We start from the raw sequence: 23,431 nt of genomic DNA on the forward strand, positions 1-23,431 counted from the left end.
AAGGCTGCAACAATCATACTTTGCACACAGGTCCCAAAAACTACTACTTAGTCATTAAAATTATTATATTTCTGCAATAATATCACTTTTATATCTAAAAATAAAACATCTGCAACACATAAAAATAATAATAATAATCAAATCAAAATTCTCTGTTCTTGGCTTCCTTGGGTGAAGATGGATCAAACCAATATGTCCAAAGGAAAGAGAACTGCACTCTAATGAACAACCTCTTATTTAATAATACATTACATTCAAGGCAAATGATACATCATAATCAATACATATTCAGCAATGCAATCACTGGCTCTCTAAATAAAAGAAAATTGAAGTCTTGAAGTCAGTGCACAACAATTAGAAGGAACACTTAACAGTCAATATGGAAAGTAGTCTGCACACATTCTCCATTTCTGCACAGTAAACCTTCTGACTACCAGAACCAACATTTCTAGGACCCAAATATACAACTAATAGCAACCATTTTGAATCGAAAGACAGAATTTTAGGTGTCAAAAAAACTTTCAACCGATAAGCAGTTAGACATAAATGAGTATCTAGGGGAGTAAAAACTGAAACTCTCAAGTATTAAGACAGAAAGTAGTGGGTACTTTTGCTGTCATCCAATACTCTGGGTGGCATTGTTGCAAAATAAATCAATAAACTGGTCCTAGAAATGCAGTTCTTCGACTTCGGTCCTGAAAATGCAGCTTTTGGGTCTTTCAGACACATAGTATTGAGTGTATTAGTTATAGGTATTAAGCATACATAGATAAAACTGATGCAGTATAATACAACAATAAATCTGCAATAAATCCTCCTTTAGTGAGAATTCATGTATTTAGTTTTTATAAACTAATGATACTGTGATATTGATACTGTTAATTGATATTTGACACTGTATGTGACGTGCTTGTGTGTCACTTCATAAAAATATTGGGGTTTCTGTACATATTTCGAGCAATAAAGACTTTGATGGGGTTCCAGATTTAAAGAAAAAAACAGAAATTGCACAGTACTTTTAGAATCCAAGCTCACGATTTTCAAAGATATTTCACACACACACACACACACACACACACACACACACACACAGGCATGCACAGATGCACGCACACGCACGCACACACTCATTATAAACAGTCAGTCCTCAAGATGCAGTAAGAAATTGCACATTGTCATCATGCCACAGAGGGGGCTGTTTCAAGGCTTTGGTATATAATGTCCTGACTGGAAGACAAAGCTCTGCTACGGCCCGGGTGGAGAATAAGAAGAAAAAAGGGTGGGTGGAGGGTGTAGCAAGGTTCCATGTACATCTACACCACCACCACCCATTCCTGGAATCAAACTTGTTAATAAGAGAGGCCAGTGACTACAGTGAACTCAGGATTGGGGAAGACTCTTGGCACTTCACAGATGGACGTCAGTGCTGGCTGACCAATTACTCTCAGCTGGATTAGACCACTTTAGATGATAGATTAGACAAGCATGTTGGACATAAAGAGTCACGCCAACGAGGGCTATATGAAACAGTATCAAAATTTCCCCCAATTTGTTTTAAATCCAAACATAAATGTGCATTGCTATTACTCTTGATCCAAAATGAAACCTCATACTGATTAATTCAACACTGGATTCAGTTTAGATACAGCTTTGTCTCAGGTAGTTGTTTTAAAATATGGTATTTCTACCAACCCAGGCTGGTTCTCAGGCAGCAGAATCAGGTTCACATGGACAATTGCAGCCACTTTTCCTTACTCACATCAGCATGCATGTTGAACTCAAGTTGTATTAATTAATTTGAAGGATAGAGCTGGTGATATTAAATAAATTATAGTTGTATTTGTCAATGAAAAATAATTGACACTACTGGTAAGTATTGTTTGCGAATGTGTTGTACACCTGTGGTGTGGAGCTCCATCCGTAAATAAAGAAGACAATTAGTGACAATTTTAGTGCTATATGAACAACTTGACTTAGTTTCTTGAAGATATTTCACCTCTAATCCAAAAGCCTTCTTCAGTTGTAATCGACTGATGTAGCACACAGCATGATAGAGCGGCCATCACTTATTTATGTGCAGTGCATTTGTCACTTCTGTGATTTTTTTTTTACTAGGAAATACGCTGGTTCTGGTTTCTAATCCACCGACTGAAAGTGTAGAGTTTGCATGCTACCCCATACCTGCATGGGTTCGCTCCTGCACTCACTTTCTCCTTCAGGCAAAAAACATGCAAGATAGATTAACTTGAGACTGTGAATGTAAGTCTGTCTCTGTGAGGACGAGTGACCTGTCCAGCTTATACCCTATCTCTTGCCCACTGACAGCTGAGATGGGCTCCAACTCCCTGTGCAGGCTGAGCATCACAGACAACGGATGGATGTATGTGTACCCATATAGGGCTTGATCTTAAAAAAAAGTGCGGTCAGGCGTATTCCTAAAACTAGGCAAGTCTGTGGCACTTCATTTGATCTTTTATTTAAAGGCCTCATTATTAGACATCGAGAGGATGTACAAGACTTATACAAACTCTCTAGCAGCAATCAAGCTCTCTTCCATGAGCTCTGTTGCTCAGTATATCTTAACAGCAAAATGCTACTTCCTATAAGGGGATGCTCGCGGGATTTTTCTCGTTTAATTGGGTGATTTTGTTTATGTCCTGCAACACAAACATGCAAAAGGTCACATCTAAATCATTACAATGTCAGCAGTCTACCTACTGTATATCTGAAGCATGCTGATTTGAGGACAGCAATCCATAATGTCCCTAAGCCAAGAAATTTATCAGCATCCCACAATGTGGACCTGGGATGGCTCCTTAGCCAAGACTGGAGCGGTATTTTCATCAAGGTGATCTAGTGCACAACTCGCCCTGGAAATGTCCTGATATTGAAACTTCCTCTAAGCATCTGTGTATTATTTTGGTCACTGGCACTGAATGCAAATGTACACAGGTTGGAGAAGTGCTGCTGACAGGTGGGAGGTTCGAACAACTGATGCAGTGTGAATACAGAATGTGGACAGATATCACAAAACCATGTCTATTCCTCCATGTAACATCACTTCAGCTGATCCAGTACCAGCTCCAACCTTCGCTCTTTCGCCACCTTCGATGATATTTTCCGCTATCTTTATAAATCGGAGGTCAGAGTTTGATCCTGCATTAGGATTAATAATAGGTATGAAAAGGGCACTGGGACTGATTTCCAGGAGAGGTGGTCCTGGACATACCCTCTGCATACATTCAGGTTCATCTAACCCCTATGTTCATAACAGATCATGCACCAAAATAGCAGGTGCACCTTGTGATTGAGTCCATTCAGTCTGCACCTGTTTATGGCCTTTAATCTGACTCAAAGCTAAAGCCTCAAAGCTATCCAGGTGGAATCCTGACCATAAGAATTGATGTCTGTTGTCTTGACCCTGTAACAATGTAGCCGAATCTCATTCAGACTCACATCGAAGTCAAAGTTTTATATTGAAAAGTGACATGGCTGTTGAACCAGAGACATGCACGCATGCAGGTATTTCTTGCATTTATCCTAAGAAGATATATACAGTATATCTTCTAGAGCAATAATGGAGCAACAACACCTCCTTCATTATCGTGAAACATTTTCTGTAGGTTGCTTTGATTCAATCCCACATGCACCATCGCGCTGCCACTACATGAGCATTCATCTGCTCATAAGAGCAAGAGGTCGCAAAAAACAAACTACATTCTCTTCTCCTTTGGTAACATCAGTTAAAAATGACTGCCCAGGAAAATCTACACAACTAACATGTGAGCAATCATTTGGCCCCTTCGTTTACAGTTTTAGAAATTGCTGAAATTCTGTCTTAAGCCCAGTTAACTGGAGGGAGTTACGGGATTGTTTCATTCTCTGAAGGTTCAACAATATGAGTGTCACTGCCATGCATTGTAATATCATCCTTTCTTCATGAAATTTATTCACAAGAAAAATGTAGAGATGAATCCATAATTCAGCAGTATATATATATATATATCAAATGGTTTGGTTCTTACTATACTCAATGTTTTTTTTACGAGTGTTGCATTTGTTGCATAATATGTAGCATTTAAATGATTTTACCCCCGTTTTTTCAGAATTCTAAGCAGTTTTAAATCTACAATTTGATACTTTAGGAACTTTTTCATCTTTTATTTTTTTTCACTGTTGATTTGCTTTGTGTGCTAACTTGTGTCAACAACTCAACCCAGCTAAGAATTTTTGACTAACCGTCAAAACACCCTTAAAAAGAATAAAAATTCTTCTTTGAATTTTAAAAATTCATTACATTTTTAAGCTGTCTCCACACCACAACATATATATTTACCTTTTAATCTGTTTACAGAGAAAACTAGTATAATATACTGTTTTATTCTAAAAAATACCTTAAATTCTTAAAAACATGTGTAATCATGCAATGTAAATACAGGTAACTAAACTCTCCAAATGGGCAGAAATATTGTAGAGGACACGACCTCAGCGTCCTCTATGGCAGTTCAGTCCTGTGTGCTTTTGTCTCTAGGGTTCTACTCTGTGGCTGGGTTCCTTCTGCTCTCTTGAAACCAGGATAACAGACTAATACAGGCAGATTACATCCATGATGAATCCTCATCCTGCTCTGAAAAGGTGGCTGCAATTCATCCTGAGTTTTTCAACGATTTGGCTTCTTGTGGTGCTTCTGGACCCCACCAACACTACTGAGGCCATAACAGACACCAGGAAGCAAAACCCTCACAAAAAGTGCAAGAATACCTTGGGCTGTTACTGATTAAAGGCAACATTTGTGTGATCATGAAATCTTGGGGGTGGGTGGAGGGGGGGGGGACAAAAAAAACCACAAAAACAAATATGGGCTGAGGGCTAAAATAAAGAAAACACCCTTATTGTAGAAAACATGAAAGGCAGTTGGCACAGTCCATTTGGTCACTATTGAAACTTCTTCGTGGCTAGGTTGTGTAAATCCTGCACTCTAGTGGCCTTCACTGGCATTGCACACAGGAGCACATCCGTCAAGCACATAACACCTCTGCCTTCTGACAGTATTCCTCCATTTACAGGCATCCAATATGTTCAGGAAGATTGAGACTCTGGAAAAGTGGAGTACTGATAGAGCCAATGTTGTGTTGAAGAGTGTGTTTCATGCACGCACGCAAGCACCCACTCTGTAGGACTGGGGAGACTCAAGACTTCGTTCACAGTGTGATCAAACTCACAAGCATGCAGACAAATCCACATGTCTGAACGGACAGCATGGGCATTCCAAGTGAAGGTAAATGTAAACAGATTGAGACGGAGCTCAAGATTGCCCAAGCAGCTCTGCCGCACCAGTCCAAGAGTCCCCTTCTGGACAGGCTGGTCACCTGGAAACACTGAGGGATGAGCTCTCGCTCTTCCTCCCACTTCAATCCATTCCTCTCCCTCCTCTATGGTCACTTGTTATCCATTAGCGACTGGACTTTGTGCACCAGCTCACGTGCTATCTTCAGGATGTGCTGGACATCATGACGCTCAGCCATCTCTGTAGACAACACAAATAAAGCATACATACATACAGTAGATACAACTGTGGGCAGTGGCTTCCTAAAGTTATTAGACAGTTAGTTATTTTTTCAAATCAATTCAATTTAATGTCAGGCACACAGTACAGTTCATCTGCAACAACAGCTACACACATTCAAAGCCTTCAACAATGACATGAGAAAAAGTTTAACAAGAGTAGTACAGCAAACGGAAAAGGCAATAATTAGGTTCCACCAGGACTGGGTTTATCTGCATTGGAAATACCAATCTATAGGTTTGGGTTATTTAAGCCAATGTGCTGTAAAGATAATTGTTTCACAGGGCTGTTCAGAAAACCTTGGAGTAACATTTGTTGGGGGTTAGCCTCGAGCAACCATGGCAACATTTTTTGGGGCCCATGAGGGGTCATCACTGCACATAAAAAAAAAAAAAAAATTGTAATTCATTTTTGCCCCACAGTTTCAAATCATATCATAAAACCTCATGATAGACCCAGCCTGAGCATGAAGTGACAAGGCATGGCGAGAGGCGTCAGAGATGAGAAGCTACATGTCCCCGATGTGAATAGCCAGAACATTCTGTATCTGTCTCTGACGTATGAAATATGCTTTGTTCAAGGGCGCTTGTTTGACTACTGAATCATTTCAAAGGGGGAATTTATTGTCTCCATGACTTGTATCTCAGTCTATATTTTTGTTGTTTTGCTGTTTTCTATAGGGTATGCAGAACAACATATAATAAAGCAGTGGAAATATGTAAAACAAAGACCTCTCATGGCAATGGATATGCCTCAAGGAAGGACTAAAAATGAATATAGAAATAAAACTTTTTTTTGGTCAAGCATGATTCAGTGTGGGACGTTCCCTCCTCTTGGCCAGTAGCCTGAACATCCATCCATCCATTTTCTATACCACTTATCCATTAAGGGTCATGGGGGGGGGGGGGGGGGGGCTATTCCAACTGACATTGGGCAAAAGGCGGGGTACACCCTGGACGGGTAGCCAGTCCGTCGCAGCGCAATCAGGAGCAATTAGGGCTCAGTATCTTGCTACCCTGAACATTGTCCTGCCAAAACCTGGACATGTAAACCCACATGACGCACAGTAAGACACAGCATGGTGCATTTTATGCATGTGTGCAATTTGCTCAGGTCAGCTGACACATAGACCAATGCTATCTTTCATTATCTGCAACTCCTGCTTCCTCTGTTGTCCTTTCATTCTTCTGTCTTTTTGTAACCTGTCCAAACTGAGTCATGTGTCCCTGGAAATGGCCTCAACTGACACAGAAAGGCACGAAACACAAAAGGTTCTGATCAAATATCTAGGCTGCAACAAATTTTAATATCTCAGTCTTGCCTGGGGTATGTGTTTTTAACAAACACATTTAATAAATATAAGGCCTTTTTAATACATCTAAAAATAATTTGATCATTATTGCAAAATGAACTGAAAAAATATACCACAATTAACATTATTTAGATATCTGCTGAATTTGGATCACTAGTCAATGTATGTTATGAAAATTAAAACAGCATGCCAGTAGACATTCTGGGTGTGCATGTCAGCTACTGAGACCCATTCCCGATATATCTCATTCACATTAATTGAGAAACATCTTCACATTCAGACATTTCAGGACCTTTTAGACCTTCAATATGAAAACCAAAGTTTCAGACATTTCAAGATAGTTTAAGGATCCGCGGGGACATTCGTGCTATATCTGCTCCTCTGCTCCTTCTTATTCACTCCTCTTGTCTAAACACATCAATGTTTGTCTCTCTCCACCTGCTTTCTCCTTAAACCTTTACATCTCATTTCCTATTCTCTCCTGCACTCTTTTATGCATTTTCTCTGTCACTCCTCCATTTCTGTTCTCTTCCTCACATCTCAAAATCCACACTGACACTTCCATCTTCTTCTTACCATTCCTTCCCTCCTCCTGGCTCCTGGATGTATTTTGCTGCCTCTTCTCTCTGTAATGTTTGCTTTTCAACTCCTTTCTCACTCCCTCATTACCTCTCTTCCTTCTGGTCCAAAGGATTTCTCTTGTTTTGTCACTCTCTCAACTTGAACCTGAGAACAGTCTTCAGAGCTGGGCCTGCACTACAACTGGGTTTAGGCACAGCTCAGAGGAGTCACAGCATGCAGTGAGTAAAGCCTCCTTGGACCAAGCAGCCTGTCACCAGTTGTGGCCTGCTGTATTCAATACCTGGTGTTCAAGTAACACAGACTGATACGCGACTTCCCATCTTGCTACAGTTCTTTCAAAAATCTAAGAGATTTGAGGCTTATGAGACAAAATTCAGGACTGGAACTTCACTCTGAGTCAGAGATAAAAGGAAAATAACAAACGAACCCCAAGATCAAAGTCAGAACACTGAGACAAAAGCTGGAGATAGGTCAGAGAGATTTTGTGATGTCACACAACCCATAGTAACAATGGGCATAGGTGGGCAATCAATGGATTCAACAAAGACAAGAAAACAGATGTGTTTGTGTCTTACCATTGAAGAACTTGATGATGTCTGTGAAATCCATGTTGTTATCCATGATGATCTCACGGTAAACTGTGACCAGGGCCAAGGCCAGGAACAGGACAAAGTGCTCTGAGGAAATCCTGGGAGCCACCCAGATCACCTCCCACACAGCGAACACATCCTCATACAGAAGCTCTGAGCATACATGCATATACATACATGCACACATATACATAAACACACGCACAGAAAGAACATTGGTTCATGAAAGCTGGATAAAGCTGTGAACAAAGTGAATAAACTGGATTGAAGACTTTGGGCCATTTTTTTTTAGCTCAAACAGAGATTAAAGTCGGATCATAATAAGAACTTCCAGACCAAAATAAGAAACGACGGACGGCTTTTTTGTCATGAGAAGCGGCCTTTAGTAGTGACATTTTACTGTAAAACACAATAAGATAAAGAGAAGGACTGAATTTGGTTCTATTTGTTCAGCTAAATTGAGAAGAGCGTGGTTTTATCTAGTGACATTTTGATGACAATAGATTGAGTTTTGTTCCACGATGCATCTCACGCTGTTCAATAAAATACGGGGATCACATTTTCTGATAAGCCTCACAGTTTCGGCATTGTAAATGAAAACTCATTGTTTTGCCTTTTAAGTAACTATATAAGGCAATTCCATTCGATATAGTATTTCCTGCACCACGATAACCTGCCACAATAACCTGTTTTGTTGTTTTTGCTGTTTGTGTATCATCCCAGTAGTGACCTTGATTAACGATATTAACATTTTAATTATTTTATTATTGATATTTTTTGATACCACTATAATGATGATATAATACCATAATAATGTAAGTGCGCACTTAACCTCAACACTTTGATTGCAGGTTCCACTTAGGAGATATGTTGTGTTTCTTTTTCACCTATTACTTCTGACTGGGGTGTCTTAGACTTTGTACTTCGACTTTTATTGTCCCACAAGGGGAAACTCTTCCACGGCACTACACCCATTTGACAGAAATACAGCAGATGTAACAACATGACGACAGTAGACTTAACAGTACTTCAACACCAAAAACAACACTTCCCACCACCCTTAGAAGTCTGTTAATACACTTGTGAGTCTGTTAATTTCCAGTGAAAAACTTGAGCCATTGATTTGACACCATGGAGACAGCGGTTAGACAGAGTGATGCAACAGGCTGTTATTATCTCTGTAGTTGGTCAGAGCAATAAAGATACACTCTGTCAGTTTCTGAGTGATGTCTTTAGCCCTTGGATAGACATTAAATATTCTGCAGCTTTATCCTGGAGTTGAGAAGAGACCCATGCTGAGGTTTTTATCCACTGGGTCCATGTTGGCTCTACTTTGCTGTTATAGACTTGGCCTACAGAAAGGAGGCTCTTGACTGTGTGGAGAACATGCAGATTTAAATCAATACAGACAATTATGAATTTAGTTTAAAGGACTCCGACAGGTTAGTAAAATAGCAAGGTGGAATACAAAGATTGTGAAAGGGATGTGTTCACTTTGGTTCGGACTTAAATCTGCGTAAAAGTAAATTTCTGGATTTGAGTACAATGTGAGCACAAGTTAAGAAAAACAGAAGGGAGTTTTGCCCCTCCCTCAGTGAGGTGGAGCGCAATCTGGAAAACGTATCACAGCATAGATTTTTCTGCTGTCATGCATATACAAAATTATTGCAGCAATTATGAAGGACAGAAATATTTATCCTGGTCATTTGCATTTATCATACAATAGCTCAATTTTTGTAACAGGCCGACACTTTACATGTATGACTGTTTTTGACTACATATATACAATTTGCTTGGAGATACTGATTGATAAACTGTGAACATAGTTGTTAGTTTTAGCCTAGAATCGTGTGGCGCCCTTACCTCTAGTATATCAATAGAACACCTGTGTCCTTTTGCACTCTATTCAACCAATACTTCTCTACTCTGTAGAAGCTACTTGCTTTGATTCATGAATGACGTGAGTCAGAATAAAGGATGTGTTGTTCACCTCTCTTGAAGTCCAGCAGGAACCAGCGATAACAGAAATAGAAGTGAGTGTAATCTCCGTTCTGCTGCATGAGTTCAAACAACTCAGAGTCCAGGATCTGACATCAGAACGACAGCAGTCAATCCTTTGTATACACACACACACACACACACACACACACACACACACACACACACACACACACACACACACACACACACACACAGTTATCCATCACCTGGATCAGTGACCTCATGTTGGCAAAATGTGTGTCCATGGCTCCGCCATTGGGGAAGTTTTGACTCATCCTGTTCATGAGCTGAGTGAAACAGCTATATGCCAGGTACTCTGATGAACACACACACACACACACACACACACACACACACACACACACACACACACACACACACACACACACACACACACACACACACACACACAGAAATATCATCAGGGCAGCCACAATCCATTCTTTGTGAATTGCCCTTCATTCTATATTTGCACCCTACTGTCAAACCTGAATAAGCACTGTTTAACTCACAAAAGCTATCTGGAAATGTAGCTGTGCCATGTTGTTTACATGTATGGCCATGTGATTGTTCTCATGTTTTCAGATTATTATTTAAGTTATGAATCATTTTTACCTCCAGTTATTTAATTGTTATGGGCGTTATTTTAGTAAATAATGAACAAAACTCATAAAATTACAATTTTTGAGCATTCTTTAACCTCACCATCATCCAAGATGACCATCAGAGGGGCGAGCAAGTCACACATGCCTTGAACATAGCCCATGTCGAGATGTTCCCAAACGTAGCTGTCAGCAAGTGGACGACAAACAAAGGCTTGATCAAAAATCAACAAATCTCATTATTGATGGGATATGATGTGCCTTGTGTATATGTGTAAGGAGGGAGCACATCTTGGATGCCTATTGTACTTTGCAAGTCTAAGGACATTTCAATAAAGTTGTCAAACTGACTGCATTGCTGAATGATTTTCTGCCATAAAGGCAATAAATAACATGTTGTCTTAACTACCAGGACCCCCAAGGACATGTCAAACAGGAAATAATTACTGCTGCTATAGATGATGAGAAGCTTAAAACAGTTTTCAAATGCTCCCGACAAGGAAAACAATTTGAACTGCCTCCAAGAGCCTTTAGCGGTGAGTGTAAGTGTATGATTAATAACAAGATACACAAAGTGGATTGTTTGTTTTGCCTTAAGGCATGCCACTCGAGGAAAAAAAAAACCTTACAAATGTTGAGATCTTTAATTAGGGATGAAAAGTAGGATATCTAAAATCAACTTTTCCAAAAGAAAAAAATGTGACAATTTGATATATCTTCAAAGATCAAAAAAGGGAATGTCTTATAATCATTACTGCAATACTACTGAACATTTCTAGAAAAAAAAAATCATCCTCTAATGGCTGTCCTTCTGTCTCTACCTGCACATGATGTTGCGTAGTTTCTCCAGGTTGGCTGTGGTGAAGTAATAATAGTTGCGGTCGCAGCGCTGCACATCCTTGTCTATCCTGTGGAGGTTGAGGGCAACTGTGTCCAACAGCTCAATCTACGCAAAGGAAATTTCATTTGAATTGGAGTGATCAGATGAAGAGAGAAGTGTGACATCTTTTTTAGGTAGTAGTCTTTACTACTATGTGCTGTAGTAGTTGTATAGTTTGGAAGATATAGCAACAACTGTAGGGCTGCTAATGTATTTCAAAATCTGCAATAAGTTTTTCATCCACCAAAATTACATGCATTCCTAAGCAGATCACTTTTTCATTTGCATGGATAGAATATTATTACTGGCAGGGTTCATGCTTTCCCCTCTTTATACACAAGTACCGTATATGAGGAGAGTGAAGGTGCAATCTCTTCAGTAGTGCCTCCACTGGTCACCAGTCTATCCAGTTGACTGCAAAGTGTGTCCTCAGTCAAAGAATGTTGAAGCCCACCCAGAGTCCTGCCTTCCTCCCCAACCCCTCCCTCATCCTCGGTACTCTGACCATCATCTATACTGGACAGGATTTGGGAATGAGCAGAGGTCACTGAGTAGTTTCTAGAGGAAGGCAGACCAGAGTCTGGTGAGTCAAACTCCACTAGAGGGCGCTCTTCTGGGGGTAAAGCTGCTTGAGGGACCAACGTAGTCATAGTGGGGGTGTTGTCCTCTCCACTTGGGGTCTCCTGGCTTCCTCCATCTGGCTCATCCACCGACATGAAAACCTGATGAAAAATGTAAGTTTAACAGATGAAGAGAAATAAATGTTCCAACACAAAAAAACAGAGCCTTGACGCAGAAAACACAATGAGAGGCAGCAGAGGTCGAGATTATCATGTAACTTATTTTCAGTTTCTACATCGGAGAAGTTCCAAATACTTAACATATTGCAAATAGAGAGCAATCAGAGACCTTACACCTTCATCAAAGCAAATTTTCAGCCTGTGGTACTTTTGTTGTACTTTTGTATTTGGGCAGTAATTGAAGCAATAAGCAGCAATGAGCAGACCCTCACGCCTACTTATGGTGCAGTGTTTGGTTCGTGGAATGAGAAGGAGGTAAAACTTGATCTGTAGAATTTGCATGAAGTTGCAGACTACTGTGTACACTATGGCAGAAATATCTCTTCCTGTGTTCAGAGGATGGTGCACGAGAGAACACACTCAAGACGGTTTCACACTGAACGCGCAATGCGCAGGCTGCACAGGGGAAGTCCATTCATTGTGTATGTGGGCGCGCTGTGACGTCACATGAGCGCAAACCAAGCCCAGCAACTCGGTAGCGCCGCGCATGCTTGCGCCCCACCCTGCGCAGCGCGCCGCGTTCAGCGTGAAACCGCCTTCAGACGTCGTTTGCTTTATTTAAAATGGGATTTTAACAGCTCCCGACTCTTCCTTTTTTTTAACAGAACTCCGTTCTGGCCGTGAATATTTTACCGGAACTGCGTTCCGGCCTGTTCCGGCTCACTTTCACCCCTGGCTCTACTTTACATGACTGTCATTTTGATGTCTGTTCTATCAGACTCACTACCTGTAACATAATCACCCATTACCAAGCTCTTAAGCTGTTTCTGAATCTGTTAGATCTACTAGGAGGAGCACATCATGGCGTAAAGAAAAAAAATCCTATTGCCACCAGGTGGCACCATGACTAATTTGCAAAATTTCCATTTGTGTTTGATAATGTGACATTATATTGTTAATATGATTGATTTTATACGACAACCAATTCTTCCAGTACTACTGCCAATTTCTGCAATACCCTATAGTCCAAATTTAAATGCATTACATTTTATTTTTATGTTCAAATATTTTTTTCACATTTTGAATGCTCAAGTTAAGCAATGTTTAGCTCGGTGTAACGTATACACAGACCTATGCTTGTTCTGTCCATTGGAGAAAATTCCATTTCCTGTAAAGTCCCAGTAAATAAATAGGCTACTTCATCATGTGATGATATTCTATAAGTCAAAAATGAAGACAGTGAAGGAGATCTTCACTGTCGCTGGGTCTAAGGAAGAATACAAGTGAGTATATTGCTTCCTCACCTCGTTACTGAGTGTGGAGTCTCTGTGAGCAAGTCGAAGAACATGACTGTCAATGCTGCTGCCAGAGGAGAGTTTGGCAAAGATGGCAGAATGCATCTCTTTCTCCCTTTGCTTTACAATGAGCTCGCAGGCCTTCCACTCCTGCATCACCTGCTGGTAGCGCTCGTTGATCTTTGAGTCAATCTGCACAGGAACAAGAAGAGGATGTCACGCACTGTCTTTCCACTTTCGACTTCTTAAGAGAGGGACAGAATGTGTGTGTATGTGTGTGTGTGTGTGTGTGTTAGTTGGTAGGTACCTGGTTCATATCCTTTGTGCCCATGCCAAATTTATAGTGCCCCAGCAGAAAGGGCCAGACCTCTTTTCTTATGTTGTGCTGCACTCCACCATAATATACCAGCCTCAGTAATTCCAGCTCCTTATAATTCTTCGCATGCACACACACACACACACACACACACACACACACACACACACACACACACACACAAATGAAATGACTATGTGCAGTTTTTATTTTTCATTTTCATTTCAATAATTTATTTCAGTCATTGGCACAAGAAAAAAAATAAATAAAATTTACACACAAAAGTTTCCAAATCCTTAATGAAAGGAAGCTGAAGGAATAAAAATCTTTTTTACTCTGCCCCTTAAAACCAAGAAATCAATTTTCAAAGAGAATAACATGAAAAAAAGATCATAATATAAATCATAGAATTAGGAGAATTCATTTAGGAGCATTAATTATAGAATGAGAGAGAGAGTGATGCATACAGAGGAAGACAGATGAGAGCAGCAGAGCTATGAATAGACGAAGATATGAATAAATGATGAATGAGTGGATGAGCGATCGTAGTGCTATGACAGTATCATACGACAAAATCATATGACACTATTTCCAGGGAAGGAGAGAATGGACGACCACTCCTCTTTGTACCCACCTTGCAGTCTTTCTGGTACTTGCTCCAAACCTCTTTGCTGAGGCCTGAGGATGCCTCACAAGGTCTGTCTGGAGGGACAATGTTGTGATTGACAAGTGCTGACAGGTGAGTCCGCACAGTGGACAGATGTCGACAGTAGGCCAGCCCTAATGGACAGATGAGAAGTGGTCAGGTACTAGAGATGTTTAAATGTGCATGTGTTCACTGCTTTTTTTTAAACCCTCCAATCATGCAAGCTTTAACTACAATGTCGCAAGTTCAATGCCCAGGACCTGTAGAATAAATCTGGGTGGGGAAAGTGAAAACGTGGCACTAGCCACCCCCACATAACGCATTGGACCACATTTTATAGTGAGCAACCACAACCGCACAGCTGGTACTGTTTTCACTTTGTCAACAACATAGAGCTCATTGTGTCAAAATGGTAAATTTTGGTTTTGGCGACATTGTCTTTTGGAAGAACAGGCTGAAGCAGTTGTTAAGTTGAGACCAAAATGAAGACTGAGTTTTTAAGATGGGTCTTATCTGACCAAAATGTACTCAGTACTCATAAAACAATACAGTAATGACTACTGAGTTGTCATGGGTTAGAGCATCAACGTGTTGGTTGGCCCCACAGCAGGTGAGATCCCATCGCAAGATGGCCTCTCACTGTGGATTAATTAATATTATACTTACACCCATAAAAGGCTCTGGAGACAATCTGTCTCTTCATATTCTGGCAGAGCATCTTCAGAGGTAGTCTGGTGGAAACAAGAGAAATCAGTCAAGGCCCTGAGTATCCAGGATAAAGCCCTCCGATAATTTTGTTCCACTGGTTGATTCAGTGCTTATGGAATATCTGTAGAGAGCCTCTTCTGAATCTGAGTTTGTATTTCTATGAACTAAAAGTTTATGTTTTCCTTTTATGATGCAGTACCTGAGTAACTTTTATCTGATTTATCACAAGATATTATTTCTCGTCTTTTTTCTTGTTTTTCATATTTCATATACAATTAGTGGATTCAGAAGGGCTTACATATTGAGAGACTTCCTGAAATGGTGAAGAAATTTTACAATGTGGTGAAAAAACACCATCTCTGCTTCTAGGAATTCATACCACCACCATTCGTACCATCGTTCACTGTGTAGTACATACGTGTGAATGTCTGCTGCTTCATGTATACAGGTACAGCCTGATGGGTAGTCAAATGAAACTCTGCACCCTGCCCTGGAGCAAGACTGGCACACAGACTGAGTGGGTAATTCGGCCTGCTGCCATGACGATGGGCTGCCTCCAAAACCTTGCATCTCCATCATCTCCCCATGGTCTAGATCAGACAGAAGAAAAGTGAGATAAACAGAGGTCTGGGTGTAATGGAAAAAAGACCCAGAAAAGCTTAAGATACCTAGAACTTTCTAAAAGGATTTAAATTGGGGATGTGACAATATGATTAATTTTGATAATTGAATCTAAAAAAATATTACACACTAAAAAGTGATTGCAATTAATCACTCCCTTGCCTTTTGTCGTCATGTGTGGATGTAGCTGCGATTAGTGTAGAGCAACAATACCCCTTGGCTGAATCTACTGCTCGAAATTCAAAGTAGAACCTACACATCACTGAACAGTGGCTTTGTAAGACACTGTTGTAGCTGACTTTTGAATGGCCTGAGATGCTCCTTTTTTCATATTTGTTATTATTATGACTGTCAGTATGGATGAACAGTGAAAGTGTTCTGAATGACTGAAAATATAAGATTTCATCCTCTGAAATTTATCAATACATTCATTCACATATTAAACAAAATCAATAAGAAATTAATTTTTTAAGTTCTTGTCACAGACAAAACTGATGTATGCTATTCCTTTCCATTGTCTAATTACAAAATATGTAACCAATTTGACTGAATTTACTACTTTATTTATTATTATACCGTTACATGGTCTCCCCACTCAATTTTTCATCTCCGCTCACATATTGTTGCATTATGACCTGATACTCTCATTAGCAATATTGATAAGCTCAGTTTGTCAAAAGTATATATTTCATTATGGCATACAGGCTTTATTTCATGCCTTACATATTATGACATCGGTCCCTCAGCTCAACCATCAATATATCTGTCTCAGTATCTTTTCTTGTCATTCATGAAATCAAGAGATGAATAGATATATGAAGTTTTTCCCTCATGTTACACTTGAAAGTTGGAAAAACATATTGTAAAAAGGAAAGTAAACGTGTGTGGGAGGGTGAGGCAGAAGGGGGCAGGAATGGAGCGGTGGGAAGAGGATGAAGGGAGATCATGCAGGTGCAGTTCATTCCATTGGGAGGAAGAAAGACAGCGGAGCTTGGGAGGATGCATCAGACCATCAGGAGACAGAAAGAAGTAAATAAAGAATACGGACAGCAAAGGATTGAAAAGATGAGAACAGGGCAGGGATGGGGCAGACACTCAGGCCATGCAGGATGCATAAAGCCAGAGCAAGACAAGAGACACGTAAAAGAACTTTTGAACAAAACCAAATGGACACCAGTAGAAGAGCATGCAAAGGGGAGGAAAAATTCATAGAAAGTTCAACATTGAATAAATGCTCTTCACCTTAATTCTTCAGGTTGGAGCTGATGACCTGTCATCAATATGAAGCTGTGCTTTTGTTTGTTCAATAACTCCCAAAATAAATAGCATCAAAATGAAAAAAAAAAAAGGTAACAAAAGCTGAGACTGTGTGGCCACCCCCTACATTACTTTGGGACTAAGAGTGATCAGCAACTGTTTTTGGGCAACCCTGCTCACACAAGGACTTCACGTCTCTACTACTGCGGAACCCCACAGGACCCAAATGAGAGGGGTGGAGGAGACGGCGAAGGGAGTGGCGATGGGTGGCAGGGTTAGTGAAGAATTACAGTGAACAGCATTGCAGCAAACAACTGCACTAACAGAATAAATAAACAACTGAGGAGGACAGCGAAGAGAGAGGAAGAAACTAAAAGTAATAGGAGTAGAGTGAGTAGTGGAAGAGCTCTCCATCACAAATATGCAGAAATACATCATCTTTTAAAAAACAACAACAATGTAATGGGTGCATATTTCCCATGCAAATTTTCAAGCATGTTGCAAGTGACAAATGAAATGAAAAAAAGAAGGAACCAGGTTTAAGGTCATTAAAGGAATGGGGGGGGGGGGGGGGTTCATGGCCATAACAACATGAACCCAACAGTGCTAAGGCATGCTTGTTGAGTTCCAGCCTGAAATAACTCAGAAACAATCAGCCCTACCAGTCCATGAAAACAAGATAGCCAGAAAACCTTTGACCTAGACAAGAGGACGGCATGGGCAAGTTGGAAAAAGCGTTATGAAACCAGGTGACAGATGTACGCTGTCGCTGTGTTTGGCAGCATGTTGTATTCAAACAATGCTTTGCGTGCTTCCAGTGTGTGTTCGTACGGGTTCCTTCCAAGCAAGAGAAGATAAGAAAGACAGAGAAGGGCATTATCTGGACTGATGCAGTATCTGTTATTTCAGGCGCCGTGAGTTGTGTGAGGTCAGAAAACTTCCCTTTATTCTTTATCCCAGTGCTATAAGACCTACATGAAAATTTCATACTTTGACCTCTGACTTCAGTCTGTCATTCTGTAGTCTTTGATGTCTGACTGCTTTGATCACCTCATATCATGTCATCTCAGAAGCTCTGTCATCTCAGACCCTAGAATCTCACACTTAACAGGACAACTCCTCTTGGTGCTAGCAATGTGCACCACAAGTTTGAAATGATGAGCAAGCACAGACATAGGCTGCACATGCAGCATGAATTGAAGCAGTGAGTGAAATATCAAAGTCAGAGCTTAAAGTCAGAGCCCTGAGATCAAAATGTGAATTCTGAGACCAAGGTCAAAGATTAGTCAGGGAGATTTTTTGTCATCACACAACCCATAGCTCTTTAAACAATAAGCACTGCACAATTTTAATTGCAAGTAGAATTACTATCCGTATGTCAGTCCGTAGCTCTCTGACTGAGTTGACTCATCAACCATTAACGTGTTCAATGTCAGGTTTGGAGTTGGGATGACGGTGAGAAAGCAAGATTGCGATGGTAGACAGGATTCTGGATTGCTTCAAATCTGTCTCTCATTCATATTATCATTTAGATAAATCAGCAAATGCGGAACTGCAGTAGTTGTGATACTATCTGATGATCAAAGCACTCAGAGATCAAAGATGACAGGAGAGACAAAATTAAGGCACTGAGGTTGACTGAGGTTACAGGCAGAATGACTAACATCATTCACTAGTTAACTAGGTGTGGCAAGTAACATTATTAACATGGGTGGATGGCTTTGTTGTATTGTGATGTCACAAAACCCACGGCCCCATCCTCATACAATGGGCACTGCACTGAATTATTCTAGGGGCTTTAACTCTTAATCTTATTTTATCTTATCTTGAAATACATCATATGCAAATGCAAATTTTGAGAGCAAGTTTAAAATCTGTTCAATATCACTTTGTTGCCAAAATGACAAACAACTGACAAGAGTTTTTTTCAAATCTTGGGTACAGACCGCACAATCCGATGATCTGGCAGTCTCAGACTCATGGCTCAAGAAAAGTGCCTCTGACGTTGAAACTCAAAAACTGGCTGACAGTGTCTTTCGTCAGCATTGATCCACCAAGGGAAGTGGTGTGGCTATCTTTGTAAAATGCCATTGGCAATGTTCTGTAAGTTATCCCTGAGTAATTTGATCCAGTATTGTTAAACCTTTTACTGTCAACATATTTCACTCTCTCGGTTGCTGTTTGTCTTTTGAGTGATCTAAACTAGGATGTGCTCCACCTCCCAGATTTAATCAAACAACGGTTTGATGCTGGAAGCCCGTATTCATAAGCAACCAGAAACAATTTACATTTACCCTCATCTGCAACACTAATGATGCTTATTATTACTAAAACTTCCTATCAAACTGGATTATTCAGCCAAGACCTGACGTCAAACTGCAAGGGGTCTAGTTGCTAACCAGCTATCTCCTCTCTCTCTCTCTCTCTCTCTCACATGCACACACGTACACAAACGCACACCCACACACCCTTTCTTGTGCATAGTGTTTATTGCTTTATGTACAATTTTTAACCATTTACTTTGCTGTTTCTTTGCATTGTTTTATCATTTTGGCCTGTACTTTACTGTACCTATATTTTAGGTGTTGACTGCGTTATACTGATTTGTTTTTGCTGACGCTTCTTGTCCAGGTCATCATTGTAAAAGGGAAATTGTTCTCAATTGAATTTACCTTGTTAATCGAGGTCAAATGAAAAATTAATAAAATAAAAAAGATGGGTGTTATATAGCATATTTCCCAATCTACTCTGCTAATTTGTCCAGGTTTTGTCCTGACTGCCACAGCTGCCTTGGGACTGGTGTGGCATCCGACATCACATGTCTGGCTGGTGCACCAGCATATCAAATCAAACACATTCCCACCTCTACAACCTAGTAGGTGAGAAGAGCATGGGATTGCTAACAATATGAGTTTATTTTTTCCCAGTTCTACTGGAACTCTGTGCCGTCACTTCATATGCTTATTGAAACAGAAACAGTGAATGCTCAACATGGTACATATGTATATCTGTGTGTCTGACTTGATTAACTCAACAACTATTCTTCTGAAGATACCAAATGTCATGTGTTCATTGCTAGTGCCCGAAGGAAGTGCAGTGAAGTGATTGAGGGCCTGGGGTGGAAGGGTACAGGGTCTGAGATGACAGAACCCTGGAGATGACTGACTGAGATACTGGATGGCTTTGATGCTGCAAGGATGAATTTGGTGGTTCAAAGCAGTCGAAGATCATAGATAAAAAGATGACAGATCTAATTTGGACAATACATCGAGATTACAGGCAAGAATAACTGAGATCAAAGTCAGAGAATTTCAGGGAAGCTGCCCCCTCAAACAAGGCTACTAAAAGAGATAAAGGGGCAGGCCATGTCCCCTCAAATAATAATAACTGCAAATGATAAAGTGGAGGTTTTGTAACATGACAAAAGCCATGGCCCCTCAAATAATGGGCACTGCATAGTATAAAAAAACAAAACAATGTCTGTTGCTAAAGAAGCAAATATAATACTAGCAGTAATGATATACTTAAAATGAAACATTTACAGAATGTTTGTTCTCTCTCAGTCATTTTTGAGGGGCCAGTTGGCACAGACCCATTAGGCCAACCCACACCACAAAACCTTATGCAATTTGGCTGTACAACACTGATGACTGTCCCAGTGGTAGTTTCAAGATAGATAGATGCTTTATTTGTCCCCATGCAGAAATTGATTTACAATATAATCATTGTTTCATACCTACAGCTCCACTCTAATCCAATGACTTTCTTCTGAACAAGTGTAAATTTCAACATGGCAAGCACAGTATACTGGCATACTTATGTCATCTTCAAATAAATAAATAAAGAGATTTGCAATTCAGTAATGTTGGATCAACCGGAAATTCTTTGTTTTCCTACACACACATCCAACTCCAGCCTACCCCACAATGTTGGGCTCAGCCTCAGGCAGCACACACAGGCAGATGAAGCTAGTGGAGATGGGAGAAGGAGGAGAGAGGAGAGAGGGAAGATTGGGGAGGGGAGAAGGAGTGTGGCCTCAGGAGTGGAGGGCAGTGGGGTTGGGTGGATGTGTTTAGGTGATAAAAACCTTTCATGACATTTGGGTCTGTGAGGTTCCGCGAGCAGATCATTGAGATCATAGCATGGAGCCTATCTTCCTCTTCCTCGTCATCATCCAGCGATGGAGCACGGCTGTCTGTCGTGTGGTGGTAGTTTATAGTGACTGCTTGCACCAATGGGACAATAGAAAAAAATGTTAGAGCAGTGCCACCCTTCATGTTTAGGGGAGACCACAGAGGGACACACACCACACTCCACCCATAAATAATATGGGAAGTAGAAATTCAAATATTGCAAGTTGGTTATTCCAGCAAAGCAATTACAGACATTAGTTTTGCATCTAAAGGTCAAAGAGGAAGAATTAACTTGTTTGCAACTGCTAGTGAGGGAGTCTAATTGTTGTGTTTATGACAGTGAGGGTGTTGCTTACTGGCGTCATATCGGTATCCAGGGTACACAATGCGAAACACGTAGTCAGCAGCTGTCTGCTCTTCACCATTCCTGTCCTGGTCTATAAGCCTGGCGGTGCTGCTCCTCTTCCTAAGTTTAGGAAACACTTTTCCCTGCAGGACACATATAAACGTCTCAAAAAGCTTTTTCCACTCTAGGGTAACCTTTAATTTAAGAACCTATTTAATTTTTGGCTCACAGAACCACAACACAATATATGCCTTTCATATTCACAAATCCTGACATTTTAACCTGATAAACCAGATGTAGCAATGGGTATTATGTAATATTAAAAATGCTGATTATTAATTTTGCAATCCAAATTTTTTAGTGTTTTGGGACACCTGTGTCATTCAGCAGATAAATCACAGGTAGCTTCATACACAAGGAGCCATCATATAACACCAGATCTGCATCAGCCTAAACAATATATAATTGTATCCATGACAAAAGTCATCACTACATGGCCATCTAGGGAAACTGTATACATCCAGCAAGAGGCAAACAAGATATTAGGCCTATCTATGCTGTTTACTCATCCCGCTTTAAACCAGTAATTTCTTCAAATCTAGCCTTGCCGGTTGGCGTGAGTACAGCGCCAATAAAATGACAAACCTTGTCTTTCTGGGACCAAAGTGGGGGCTCAAGCTGACCCCGTGGTAGGAGTCCAGTTTCCAGACAGGATAGGAAGGCTAATAGGTGACCTCCAGGGGGGAAGTGGAGGGGCGGCCGCTGTATCCCATCTTGACTGACCAGAACCAGTGTTCCGCCACAATCAGCTGGAATATGGTTACATGTAAAGACCAGTTATGCAAAGATGAGATACTTCTACCACCACCACTACTACTACTACTAAAGATAATAATATTACTAGAATTCATTCAGAGATTGCACAGCTCTGCCAAGGTGAACTTTTGGCCCCTGTGTAGGATTAATACTAAAGTATTTCAGTATGAAATCCACACATCTCTGTACAGGACACCACTTCTTAGTCCTTTTTTCTGGATTCAGATTGTATTAAGTAATAATATTGAGTAGATTTCTAAATAAAGTAATGTAAATTTGACACTTTTCAGATGAGAGTACACACACACACACACATACACACACACACACATCATCATCATCATCATCATCAACAGTACTCACGCCTCTGATGGCAGTGGATGCAGACTATTTGGCGTAGAGGAACTGTCAGTGCATAGTCCCAGTAGATGCTAACAGAGAGTGAAAAAGTTGCAGGCATGTCAACAATAGACAACATGAAGGTTCTGAGATCGTAACTGCTCATCAAATTAGGGCTGCAGCTATCGATTCTTTTAGTCATCGAGTAATCTATCGATTATTCTGGTGATTAATCAAGAAATCGGATAAGAAGTATTGCTCATTCTGCAATTTTGTTCAATTACTTAACTTTTGGTTTAACCAAGAGAAATGTACGATACAAAAGAGAAAATAAGACAAGTCTCAAACGGACAAGTATGAAATGCTAATGGAAAAGTACAAAGTAACTTTACTTTGACTGTACTTTTACTTTTACTATTTTTACTTTACGTTTTACTGAAGTATAAATAGGGTCCTGCAGGGGACTGGTTCACCAATATACCACCTTTTTCTCCTCTGTGTCTGTATTTAACAATCAACAAACACCAATAAGAGAGCCATTAAAGTACAACAAAAACAATAAAAATGTTATTCTAAAAAAATGGGAACAATTACTTGCAAGATTTTAAATTGTAATTAGGTATTTTTACATTGTGATCTTAATGCTTTCACTTAAGTAAAGGATCCGAGTACTTTTTCCAT

The 23,431-nt window shown here is 40.2% G+C and overlaps 1 protein-coding gene across 4 annotated transcripts in view; it reads right to left on the reverse strand.

The window, feature by feature from the left end:
- Positions 1-217: 217 nt before the first annotated feature.
- sgsm2 (small G protein signaling modulator 2) overlaps positions 218-23,431 on the reverse strand; it is a 42,782-nt gene continuing 19,568 nt past the window's right edge. For 3 of the 4 annotated variants that reach the window (XM_086216191.1, XM_086216190.1, XM_086216193.1), the window contains 16 exons: positions 22,775-22,842; positions 22,241-22,404; positions 21,606-21,738; positions 21,204-21,338; positions 15,657-15,828; positions 15,197-15,261; positions 14,519-14,664; positions 13,876-14,004; positions 13,578-13,760; positions 11,878-12,255; positions 11,475-11,599; positions 10,757-10,839; positions 10,258-10,367; positions 10,041-10,137; positions 8,036-8,203; positions 218-5,527 (listed from right to left, as the gene is read on the reverse strand). In XM_086216191.1, coding sequence (XP_086072317.1) covers positions 5,439-5,527; positions 8,036-8,203; positions 10,041-10,137; positions 10,258-10,367; positions 10,757-10,839; positions 11,475-11,599; positions 11,878-12,255; positions 13,578-13,760; positions 13,876-14,004; positions 14,519-14,664; positions 15,197-15,261; positions 15,657-15,828; positions 21,204-21,338; positions 21,606-21,738; positions 22,241-22,404; positions 22,775-22,842 — 2,245 coding nt within the window. In that variant the 3' untranslated portion in view covers positions 218-5,438. The remainder of the gene's footprint in view (positions 5,528-8,035; positions 8,204-10,040; positions 10,138-10,257; positions 10,368-10,756; positions 10,840-11,474; positions 11,600-11,877; positions 12,256-13,577; positions 13,761-13,875; positions 14,005-14,518; positions 14,665-15,196; positions 15,262-15,656; positions 15,829-21,203; positions 21,339-21,605; positions 21,739-22,240; positions 22,405-22,774; positions 22,843-23,431) is intronic. The other variant, XM_086216192.1, reaches the window with a different exon arrangement.

The sequence above is a fragment of the Aulostomus chinensis genome, chromosome 10 (assembly GCF_037954235.1).
Source record: "Aulostomus chinensis isolate RoL2024-O1b breed Wild chromosome 10, RoL_Achi_v1.0, whole genome shotgun sequence".
Lineage (NCBI taxonomy): Eukaryota > Metazoa > Chordata > Actinopteri > Syngnathiformes > Aulostomidae > Aulostomus > Aulostomus chinensis.